This window comes from Perissodus microlepis, chromosome 4 (assembly GCF_051167445.1).
Source record: "Perissodus microlepis isolate ML-2025 ecotype Zambia chromosome 4, ASM5116744v1, whole genome shotgun sequence".
Classification (NCBI taxonomy): Eukaryota; Metazoa; Chordata; class Actinopteri; order Cichliformes; family Cichlidae; genus Perissodus; species Perissodus microlepis.
Window position 1 is genome coordinate 15,496,844 of NC_140464.1, and position 12,763 is coordinate 15,509,606.

At 40.4% G+C, this 12,763-nt stretch overlaps 1 protein-coding gene across 2 annotated transcripts in view; it reads right to left on the reverse strand.

Moving 5' to 3' along the window:
- Window positions 1-892: 892 nt before the first annotated feature.
- prkcab (protein kinase C, alpha, b) overlaps window positions 893-12,763 on the reverse strand; it is a 121,117-nt gene continuing 109,246 nt past the window's right edge. For both annotated transcript variants that reach the window (XM_084926049.1, XM_084926048.1), the window contains 6 exons: window positions 12,446-12,508; window positions 11,555-11,693; window positions 9,808-9,888; window positions 8,426-8,533; window positions 5,658-5,798; window positions 893-3,368 (listed from right to left, as the gene is read on the reverse strand). In XM_084926049.1, coding sequence (XP_084782175.1) covers window positions 3,204-3,368; window positions 5,658-5,798; window positions 8,426-8,533; window positions 9,808-9,888; window positions 11,555-11,693; window positions 12,446-12,508 — 697 coding nt within the window. In that variant the 3' untranslated portion in view covers window positions 893-3,203. The remainder of the gene's footprint in view (window positions 3,369-5,657; window positions 5,799-8,425; window positions 8,534-9,807; window positions 9,889-11,554; window positions 11,694-12,445; window positions 12,509-12,763) is intronic.

Here is a 12,763-nt window from a genome sequence, read left to right on the forward strand (position 1 = left end):
CCTTGGGGAACATGAGTACCTTGGTTGGCTAAGCATTTGACCCTCGATCATGTTGCAATAAAAACATAAAACATAAAAAGGTTTAGTACAGCACTTGCCCTTTGGGGGGAGTTGCGCTCTCTGAGTCTTTCTTGTATACTGTGATAGTGGAACAAAATAAACATATACAGTACATCATGCATAATTCAATCACTGGTAATTTAATCTCCTTTTCCTCAAGCCTAATAAGGGTGGCGGTGACATGATTAAATCGGTAGGAAATAAATAAAAAAACAAAAAGCTGTCTTTTCTTTTATGCATTATTTATTGTGAAATAAAGTCAAATGGGGATTGGTGGAACAAAAAGGTTAAAAGGTAAAGAAAAAGCATAAAGTAACACAAGTAACAGTGTTGAAGTTGTACTTAACCGACCTCAAGGACTGTAAAGTTTTGCTTGTAAAAGCTTTTAAACCACACGCCCGTGCCATCCAGCTTCTGTCATGTGCAGTGTGTACAAAACACACAGCAATGTGAAAACAATGCGGCATAATGTCATTCATGCGCTTGCTGCTTTAGGCATTTCAGCGTGAGACAAAAATACTATGAGGCAAAAGCGAGAACCAGGAAATTTACTGCAATAACTTAAGCTGTGAGTCACACTGCCCGAGTGTAGGCCTGTGGTGTCACCGCTATTAACTCTGGCAAAGGAGAACTTAAACCATAAAATCTAAACCTAAGGTAAGAAAACAAATGAATGATATCCAGTAGGTCAAATTACCCTCCTTCAAAGCAAGAGAAAGCCTGCGTGTGCCGTTGACATGTGACATGATGTAAACGCAGATTAACACGTGACCACTAAGAGCTGCGATACAGAGTTAGAAGAAAAAGTCCACAATGAAAAAGAGCGGAGGAATATTTTCATTTTCATACTTTATTTATGCACAGTATCCGTCATACCACAAATAACAGAGGAACGAGAAGAATCAGGTTAACAAAAAGCAAGGGCAGTGAAAGGAAACATACAAACATCCCTGTGGCTCTAACTGTAGCCTGTAGTGGTTCTGCACCCTGACTAGCCCAACTTATGATGATCTCTGTTAAGGGGTTGTTTTTGTCTTTAAATCCCTCTTTCAGTTCAGATTCTCAATGTGAGACATGTAAACACGCAGATTAAACGTAGAGATCTCATTTTGGTCCTGATATATGTGACAGCTGCAGGGCTTAAAAGCTGTGGTAAAAAGTCTTCCTTAATTTGGCAGTTCATTTTGAAGATTCACTGTTTTAATTTGTACATATTGGTAATTAAAAAACAAACAAACAAAAAACAAAAAAACCCCAAAGAAATACAGAAATAAACAAACTGCTTGACGCACCTGACTGAAATCAAAAAAAGACTGTTTGGCACCGGTAAACAAAAAGCCATTAGAAGCAATTTACACACATTTGTCTGCTTATATTTCAGCATTTTAGCCAAACAGGTCCAGCTACATGACAGCGAAACTGGGAAGAGACATGAAAGCGCACGATGCTGCTTGGACTGGGATGGTGGGGGTTTGTCTAATTCTGCGCGGTAAGGTGGGAAACTTCATGCTCCACACCAGGGATCTCTGTATTTCATGCAAGGGGTCTTTCTCATGCTTAAATCAGGCCTCGCCTCACGCATGCACACACGATATATATATAAAGAATGGACGTATTTCGGCCCCGCAGGAAGGGCTCTGAAATCCTCATTAGCATTAACGTGGTTTAGTTACATAAGGAGTCAGCCCTGAGACGACCAAGGCAAGAGGGCATTCAACGGTTCCACGCACAGTAAGTGCTGCATATTCTCTATATGACACTGAGTAGAAAACAATGGATAAGTAGTGGAAATACATATAACAAGGTTTGCTGATACCAAAGCTACCAAAGATTCAGTCAAATGTTATATATCTCTTCTTAGGGCTAATCTAAACATAGAAATGTCCGAACCGTCTACGGTAATAAAAGCACATTCAGTTCGTAGTATAAAATCTGCAAGTAGCTCGTCGCTTCGAAACATATTTACATAAAAGACCCCCCCAGAAACGAATAAATAAAACAAAAACACGGTCGACTCACGACAGAGGGGTTAGACGTCGCTCTGAACGTAAAAGCTGTCTTTTAAACAGAACATTAAAACAGGGACAAACTCCCTTTTTTTGTTTTTCCCAATTAGGACCCTCTCTTTAGAAGAAAACGTACGACAGTTATATATCAACGCTGTTTATATCGTAATACTAAACTTTACAATGATACCAGACGTGTAATGCATCCTAGAGTCTACTGCTCGTACAGAGTCAGAAAATAAGCATGCAACAGAGATTTGCTTTGTGCATATGGAAAATAGCATCGTTATCATTCAAAACACTGCGACTTTTTAGCCACACTTTTCTGACCCTATAGCCACTGTCGGCAACATCTGTTGCATTGAAAAAACCTAGACAGTTTGTAACTGTAGCACAGTTTGATTCAGCTTCTCCATGTCAGGTTAGGTATACTGTAGTTTTACATGAGCTACAAAACAACAGATACAAACAGCCCCTGTTTAAGGGTTTCGGTTATTTTTTTTCACTGGGAAAAAAGGCCAGAGGAGGAAGGTTGGAGAAAAAACACTACAAGGACAGCAATAGAAATGTGTTATTCCACTTCTACTTTGGCACTCATGTAACAGTATACTACCTCTTTTTTTGTTTGTTTCTTTTAGTATATAAATATAATTTACACATGTAGCAGTTCAGAAGTAGATAAAGCCGGGACAGAGCAGAAAAAATAGGTTCCGTATTTGTTGTGCATTGCAGCTCTTTGTGTGGTGACATGGGGGAAGCATGAGAGGTGGGGTGAGCGGGAAAACTGATTAAATACCTAAAGAGATAGTAACTGATACTGACACACATTTGTTCACAAGGTAAAGGCTGCGGGTCTGGAAAAAGAGGCAGAGAGTTAGAATAAAAGAACATACTGTGAGATGTTTGGGAAAGCGATTCTCTTTAGATTGTACATATATGGTTTTCACACTTTGCTCCTCTCTCCTCGGTCATTTCTCGATGCGGGTGTTGATAGCTAGTAGACGGAGCACTGCGGAGGATGAATCGAGTCTGTTGACAGCGGGGTGTTTGGTTGAGACCGGAAGGAACCTGTATTCAGTGACAGTCATGCTTTTTTTGTGTGTTTTTCCTTCTTTAAAATCTCCGTTCTCTCTCTCCTCATACCACGCTGTGCAGGGATGGATGTAGGAACTGAGGGTTGATGTAGGAAAAGCCGGCGAACTCGCCCTGGTCGATGTTGGCAATGACCAGCTGGTCCGGAGGGGTGAGGACGGGTTGGGTACGCGTGAAAAACTTGTCAAAGTTTTCTGCTCCTTTGCCGCACTGAAAGAGATAAAAAAAAAAAGAAAAAGGGATGTCAGATGCAGAAAAGGGTCAGTTATCTTTTTGATCACCGGGCAGTAAAAAGCTAGTTAACAGTAACAGGATTGGAGTGGCATGATGAAAGGCGCTTCCTCGCTTTCGTTAGAAAGCTTCACAACAGTCCCAGGGAAGGGGTGCAGGAAAATGTCAAAGCCTGATGTGTAGCCGGGCAGATGCTGTAATTAGATTAGGAGCTAACCCTAAGCACCCACAGTGGAGGTCATTAGCATCGGTTTGTGGCCCCGCTCGGGGCTTTCATGTGTCTAAGCTGCTGAATATATATACGGTTATAGCCGTGTGTTGTGCACAGTCACGACACTTACAGGAAAATGAGATAAATTCACTCTGAATGAATAATCCACAACAAAAACAAACCTGTAGTGCATTTCAGCGCCTGCTGTTCCCAACGCATTTTCCTCAGGAGACATATCAGCATGTGAGGCATTTTCAGCTTCTTCTATAATATTACAGAAGCCAAACCATAAAGGCTCAGATGGAGGCTTTGTTTGGCAGTCCCTTCAGACCAATTAATGACACAGTGTATGAGATCACAACTGTGATACACCGCATAGCCCCCTGAATGGATGGATCTGCTTTTAGCAGTGTTTTCCTCCCCCTTGTGTGAGCAGAGGCAGACACATCCGCTGTGCAACCCGGCATCTATCAGGGCCTTTGTGTGGAAGTGAAGGGAAACTCTGCTCTTGGAGAGCTATTTTTAATCATTGGTGGCAGCGGTTGTGTTGCTTCAAGCGCTGTAGGCAGCGAGGGGATGGAGCACGTGGGGGTCCGCAAACAGAGAATGGAGCGTTTGTGGTGACAGCAGGACGTTTAGGTGTCAGCAGCAGGCAGCGGGGCAGGTGGCTGCAGCTGGGATGCAGCCTTCAGTTCTTCAGAGTGCATATAAACCACAAGACCAGCTGGAGGTGAACGAGAATACAAACAAAAGACGAGTGTTCGTTTTTTATGTTTGTGTTTTTTAGAATTGTTTACGTCCCACGCTGCATGATTTATTTGAATTTATTGTTTTTTTGTGGGGCTTTTTTGCCGAAAGGTGAATAGAACCCCCAATAAATAATTCAACGCTGCTGCTTTACGATCATTTGTGATATTATACTAGACCATGTAAACACCAATCAAATCTTTCTGCATCTGGAAATATTCACCTGAAGGAACAGATTTCACGAAATGCAACATAGAAGCAAAAAAATACAACAAAAGGTATTTTTTCCTTTTAGCTCAGCTGGAGACATGTATTGATAAAAAGAAGCTGAGGCAAAGATGAAATGATAGAACGTGTCACTAAATGCACAAAAAAATATACGTATTAAAAAAAGCAACAAACAAACTAATTCACCTCCAAGTCTGTGTTGAATTCATAAAATTCTGCTAACACATAAAATCACATAATAAGTAATTATCTGGGAAATTTCCAGAATAAAACAAAAATATATTAACGCATTAGTGCCAAATATTATAGGAAGGATTAAGCAAACTGACAGTGCAGGTTGTATTTCTGGGCTTTTTCGCTCATTTTCAGTGATGTCCTTGTACCCGACCATTTTCAGGGGAATATTTTTAATTTTTTAATCCATTTAACTTTGACCTATAAATGATTTAAGTGTTTTGTTTACACATTACAGACAACTTGGCAGATAATTCATTTTAAATGTAAATCAGTAGCATCCAGGCTTACTTTTCCAAACTTTTGGTTCAAATCATCACCAATATGCATGGAGGAGGTCAGGATGGAGTGGCTGCATTTCAGCCAGCGATGTTGGGAATTTTGTCAAAATTGTTCGAATTATGAATGCAGAGAAGTATCTTGAGATTTTGATGAACTATGCAATACAAATCTGAGAAGCAGAAGAAGTATGGGATCATCTTGACAGAGAACAGAACAAAAGGCAGCCAACATTCAAAGAAAAGCTTTGAATGTCTTTCAAGAAGCCTCGAGAACTATTCCTGAAGACTAATGAACGGAATGACAAGAAAGCTGAGAGAGAGTTCGGACTATGTTTAAGAATAAAGGTGGTCAAACCAAATGTTGACTTTCAAGGTCGTTAGAATTACACAAATTCTTTCTTAGCCTTATATACTGGATTTTCATGCATGTTTGTATATTTTATTAGTTGCAACTATTTCCAATTTTCCTAGTAAAATATAAAGAGATGAGGGGTGGCTTAAGACTTTTGCACAGCACAGCTTCAGTGTTGTTCTTTCATGTTGGAAGCACACTCAGCCTTCACTCACCACTTTGGGTTTAAACGGTGGCTGGATCTCTCTGTTGGCCAGGCGCTCCCAGTCGATGCGTCTGAAGAAGGCCTGCTCTCTGATGTCTCTCTCACCCTCCGGGCCACAGCCGAGACGCTTTGAGGGGTGCTTGGTCATCAGCTGGTGACAAACGGAGGAAGAAAAAGAAGAGATGGAGGCAGCTTGAGGGGAAGAAGGTAAAAATAGGAAAGCAGGAGGACTGTGAAAGGATCTTAAAAACGTAAATATAGAAATGGCAACTACACTTTTTTATTTTTTGAATCCTTGCTTCCATCGGCAACATTATGCAGAGCCAGACTGACACTCAACCAGCTTATATATAGTTACAAGCAATCACGCCACCTTTTCATCGCTGCTTTTTTTTCTGAATCAACAGCCGCTTTTAATTTCAACTGTGAATCATTTGTTGCAAATGAAATGTGAAGAAAACAATAAGAGGGGTCAGGATAGTCTCTCTCGTCAGCGGCTCTGAGACGATGAATGATATTTATAGTGGCGGGACGCAGCCACAGGATGTAATATCATAATAAATGAAGGCGGGTGTGTTATTAAAAACTCAATCAGACCGTGCTTGAATCTTAATAGAATTGTCTCCGGTTTCTAAATTTGCTGTGAAAACTCATTTCCATGTTGGTAAACAATCATAATAATGACGACCTTGATGCCGACTTGACTGTGATGATGTCAAAGTCCCCAGGTGTGAGAAAAAACCCCAGGTGGTCACTAAATAAAGGGTTAGTGTTGAAAGCCATGGAAATCAGTGATTTGGTGCATTTTTCCACATAAATGTTAGTGTGAAAAATTATTTCCTGCTACAGTGAAGCAGCATATTCTTAAAAAGGATCCTTAAAAATGACTGGTAATATTTATAATGTATTTACATCACTGTGGGCCGTGTTGCTAGGCAATCGTGCACAGCGTACACAAGTCGGATTGCTTCCAGTCACGGATTTAAGAAAATGCAAAAAAGCTTAAAAGTAGCTTAAAGTTGCTTGTTTGGTGTAATGGTGTGTGTCTGGTCCAAACTGGTCCAAACTGGGAGTCATTTTCCAGGCGTGGAGGGTGTAATGAAAAACATGGGACACATTTGCTGTTGCAGTGTTCTGTCTCTACAGTTTTTTATTGCACTTTTATCAAAGTGCAATAAAAAACTGACTGGAGATCCCATGAGGAAGAGCATCTAAAGCAATATTTTTTTTAGCTACAACATGCTTGTACCATATTGGATCCCCTTTTGCTTTAATTCTTTGTCGCATAGATTCAAAAAGGTGTTGGAAACACTTTCGTGTTGACATGATGGTATCACCCAGTTGCTGCAGATTTGTCGGCTGCACATGCCTGATGAGAATCTACCGTTTCACCACATCCCAAAGATGCTCTACTGGATTGAGATCTGGTGACTGTGGGGGTCATTTCAGTACATTGCATATATTGTCATGTTCAAGATTATTTGAGCTTTGTGACATGGCACCACCACGCTGGTGGAAGCGGTCGTGGTCAGGAATAATTTTCAGGTAGTACTCAGGTGTGGCGTTTAAAAGATGCTCAGCTGAAACTAAGGTGAAAGAGTGTACTATGAAAAATATCCCCCTCACCGCTATATCACCACCAGCAGGCTGAATCAAGGCTTTCTTGTTGTTTATATCAAACTCTGAGCCTACTATCAGAATAGTGCAGCAGAAACTGAGACTCGGACCAAGTAACAGTAACAAACTGTACCCTTCATATTTTTTGTTGACAGGAGTGGAACACGATGTAGTCGTCTGCTACAAGTTTCAACACGTTGCACATTCAGAGATGTTTTTCTGCAGCTTTTGAAGTAGCTTGAGTCTAACGAATGATTACTTCAGTCATTGCTCACAGGATATTTTCTCTTTTTCTCTGTAAATCTACATTTCGAAATGCACTGAGTTAATGCCATGTTATTGCTGATTAGATATTTCTGTTAATGAGCAGTTAATGAAGTGGTTAGTGAGTTAAAGCTGCAATAACTGTGCAATGCTATCATGTCAATATGGACCAAAATCTGTGAGGAATGTTTCCAGGATCTTGATGAATCTATGACATGAAGAAATAAGGCAGCTCAGAAAAGGAGGTCCAATTTCTGTTTTCTAGTTTGATCACTCATGTCTGACATGCCTCTGATGTTCAGTGTTTGGGTTCTCAGCAGCACGTAACACCAACTTAAAGTGGATAAAATAATAATACTATACACTAACTACGATAACTATAAGTGTCCAGTAAATATGTCTACAATGGCAGCAAACAAGTAATTACTGTATAGCAGCTGCTCCAGGGTAGAGCAGTGGACTCTCTCTGAGAGCAACGTTTGAGCTTAAGGGGTTAAAAGCTTTTGTGTCGAACAGATCAGACAGGATTCTTTGTTTCATGATTTGAGCTTTGATAAATATAACATAATATTTTTTCATTAAATCATACCCGACTCTTGCACACGACAGCTACTGAAACCGGCTTTCTGTTATATCCTATATCATTATACCCTGGAGGTTCAGCTACCAGTAGCAGAGCGGTGTCCTGTGAAGTGAGATTAATGACTTAACGAGCTGTGTCGAGCTTAAAGCCAGAGTTTTCTGTGGCTCTACCTGGCTAAACCTTTTTACTGTGGATCTGGTACTAATTGAATCTCAAGCCTTCTGCTCAAGGAGTTCTCTTAACAAATAAACAGATTTAGCAAAGAAGCAGGAGCCTTTTATCTGAAGTCCTTTGGCCTTTTACACAGTACTTACTCCTTTGCAGATGGACACAGCTTCTTTAGACATGGACTTGGGGTAGGACACGTTGTGCTCCATGATAGACTGGAAGAGCTCGTCCTCGTCTTCTCCATCAAACGGCGGCTGAAGAGAACAGAAGCAGTGTCGGAGAGTTCAGACAAAAGATGATGATGATGATGATGATAATGAGGATGACAATTTGCAGCTTGTTATGTGGAAGACACTTAGACGGCAACTCTGGCAGGTGAAGGTGATTCGCTGTGGTGTTAAGTGTGTTATGAGGCGTCGCTATCTTTGTAAGCTGTTGTTGTACTTACGGTTCCTGTGTGGTTCACTCCAGGTTACTCAAAGCAGTGACTCGTCTTATGAGCGGTAAACAAACAGCAAATCCTGGTATAACAGTTTATGTGATTGTTTTCAAGCATGACCCACCTAAACTAAGAAAAATGTCTTCCTCCAAACTGTTGCCTGGAAACTGGAAACCTTTTATTCACACCTTAAGTATCTGAGCCAAGATAACTTGTGATTTCTTTTTCCAAGGACACACACTGGTTATAATAATAAGACGAAATATTGCAGTGCTTTGCTGCAGTCACTTTTAATCTTCAATCAAAACCAAACTCTCTGTATTCACACAGATATTGTGAGGCTTCTCACTATTCTCTTTCATTTCTGAGCATTGGGAAGATAATTACTTGTCATTCCCCCTGTCTCTCTTTTTCTTCAACAAATTGCTCGTCTTTCATTAATACAGCTGGAGCCACTTCAGCTAGCTGCTGTTTCCGTCATCGGTTAATCTGATTACTATGCTAGCCGATCTTAATGAATAAATTTTCATCTAAAATGTCAGAATATAGAGAAGGAGAAAATGCCCCACAGTTTCCTAGAGATTGAAGGCACATCTCGAAATTTCTTTGTTTAAAGCAGATGGTCAGTGGCGTAGTACAGGAGCTCATCGGGCTCATCATGCCTCAAAACTCACAGGTTACTATAATGTGTGGAGTAAAGAAAGAAAGTGATAAGCTTTGTTGCTTTGTGGGAAGAAAAAACTCTGGAAACTCTGGCAGAACCAGGAGGAGGGTCAGCCATGTGTTCCATCCAAAGTGGGATGGATGCTAGCTTTCTTAACAAGACCAGGTTTTCCAGGGGAACAGCCAATAAGACTTCAAGAAATCAGAGATCCAAATGACTGCAGGAAACGCTTTGACTGCAGGCTGTGCTTGAGTGGCAGTGCATCTCAATCGTAACATCCCTTGTGGGGATATGCGAGCATCTTATCATCACTGCTAATCTAATATTAAAATTTGGGCTCTATCTGATTAACTTGCAACAGGTTTAAGCACAATTTTAAGACTACATCTGTAAGTACAACTGGTGCATGAAAAACAGCGCATTACCTGTCCTGCCAGCATCTCGTACAGAAGAACTCCATAGGCCCACCAGTCCACTGATTTCCCATAAGGCTGGTATGCTATAATCTGAAAGTAATGAGAAAAGAAAATATATTCAAAAAGTGGAATAACTGTGAGGGCATGAAGCAACAACATCCCTGCTGTCAAAATCCTTTTCTAACCTGCCTTTATTCTGTCACTGCTGCTCGACTCTGTGCAGCAAAAGGTGACGACTGCAGTGTTGTACTGTATGCAACCAAAGGCAGACACAGTAAACGTATCAGAGAAAAGTGAACAAGCAAATCAACCGCCATTAAACACATTCAGCTATTCCGAGCTTCCATAACAAAAGCGTTTTCTCCTACCATCCAATTTGCCAACCCACAACTGCCTCCCACACACAGACTACACACGCGAAATGATAATCACGGAGACGCAAAAGCAACGAGCTAAAGCACAGCTGCACACAAACGCAGCAATTTATGCAGCTCCCAAAGTTATAATTTGTAGCTTGGCTTTCTTGGGAGATAAACCCACAGCCACGTGAGGTGCAAATGTTTACATCTTTCTCTGGATTCATTAACTTAAGAAAAAAAAATACAGTTTAGAGTTAAAGCCTTGTCAATCTCTGTCTGTGTTAAGTTATTAATATGTGGTGTTATTTTAGCAGGTGGAGTAGTAGTCAGGAAGTTTAAAAAAAAAGAAAACGACTAAGAGTAAGGGCTTCCCTCACCTCCCACCTGGGAGTGACTCATCTCCTCCTTTTACTCTTAACTCTATTTCTGTTCCTTTTATTAGTGATCTGAAGTCTTTCTCTTTCTGAGCATCCACCCACAAATAATATTTTCTTTGAGCACCTGATTTCATGAGCCTCAGAGCAGCTCCGGTGCTCCTTGTCGTGATGGTTAAAAAAAAAAAAGTGATAAAAAAAAACAAAAACATCACAGATCACTTAAACAACTCTCACAGGCTTGAGAGATGTCTTGATATCCAAGAAACTTCAATTATTACTCCAATGGTTTCAATCTTTCTCCATAATTCACTAAAAGTTCTGTTGGATTCCACAATTTGGTGTTTTTATGCACTCGTGAAAGACTTCCAAGGTCTATTTTTAGAAAAAATGAACATTTGAAGTGTTTATATGCGCTAAATTTATAAATTGTAAAGTTTTTATGGATTCTTTTTAAACTGTTATATTACTAGTATGGTTAATCTGTGGTGGGTCTTTAGGCAAAATTAAGTTATATTAAGTTATCAGTGCTAATTTTTTTATTTGTTATCAGAATAGGGAGCTTTTAATTTCATTAATTTGCACATACACAGGTAGAATAATTAAATTCATTCTCCAACCAGCTTGGTTTCACACTGTCCAGAGAAACATCGACTTAAAGCAGCTTGCATGGCTTTATAGGTAATCTGTTTCAAACAGGCCTATAGTGCAGTACATGGTAAAAGATATGTTTCCCCCCTCCACCTAACTACTGTTCTCTTTTTTCAAAGTAGAAATCAAATTTAAAACAGTAAAAATCTTATTTTTCGTTCTACGATTTCAGTCACTGTAATGAAAATGCAAAGTTAAAGTACTGGACAATCAGAAAGACCGACAAAACTCCATTACATTACAGTATTAAACCAATAAGAAAGTCCCCAAATAACCTGCACAGTAGTAATGTCGTCTTTGTTTTGTTACTCTCATTGTAATCCCTGGGTTTTGTTTTGTTTTGTTGTTGTTTTTTTGTTGCAGACATCTCACCTCCGGTGCGATGTAGTCTGGGGTGCCGCAGAAAGTGCGCGTGGTCATTCCTTCGTACATGTTTTCCTTACACATGCCAAAGTCTGCTATCTTGATGTGGCCCTCGTAGTCCAGCATCACATTGTCGAGCTTCAGATCCCTGCAGCAGAGGCGGCATTTGTGTGAGTGCATTTGTGACTCCTTTAACACTTCTTACATGCGGCTAAGCCAATATTTCTGCACCGTCTCTGAGCAGTTTATCTGCCTGCGGCGTACATCATACACTGAGTAATAAGCAGTAATTTCTAGGTCTGAAATTATTTTCCCATCAGCTTTTTATCTCTATGCTGTCGTTGCTCTTACAATTCAGCCCGCATCTCTGCTTGTGTTTTATGTCTCGATTCTTCATTTTCCTCCCCACCCCCGGCCTTCTGGCGGTTACGTCTGTCACATACTAGACTCTGTATGTCAAGCAGAGCGCTACTCGCATATGAAGAATGAACGTGAGCATTTGGCTGGAGTACTGAAAAGGAGCGGGGTGACCTTGGTCTCCTTCAATCACATTTTTTTTTTTTTAGAATTGAGTGATCAGTATGGATGTAATACTGTGGCTTAGGGAAAGACTGACGATCAAGGCATAGCTACACGTCCATTTTAATCTCTTTGTTTAGGGGCTCAGTAGATAGAGCGGGTTATCTACTAACAGGATGGTCAATGATTAAATCCTCGGCTCCTTCCTGATTATCACTTGGAAAGACACTGAACCCCAGGTTGGGCCCGGTGAGTCAATCGTCTGTACGAATGTGTGTCTGAAGAGGCGATTGAGGCTTGCAGTAAAAAAGTGCTCGAGTGTTAAAATTAAATGCAGTTAGTGATGAAACATCATGACAAGCATCAACACCTGTCACCCACCTGTAGATGATCCCCTTTCGGTGCAAGAAAAACAAACCGACAGCAATCTCTGCGGCATAAAACCTGCAAAATTGAAAAACAGACATAATATACGAGCCATAAAATAGGCTGTATATCTTCCCAAAAGAAAACTGTCTGGGAATATATTAAAGCAATACACAAGGTTCCCTTTCCCTAAAGAATAATAAATTACAAATCATGGTGACCTGACACTACAGGGAGTGCAGAATTATTAGGCAAATGAGTATTTTGTCCACATCATCCTCTTCATGCATGTTGTCTTACTCCAAGCTGTATAGGCTCGAAAGCCTACTACCA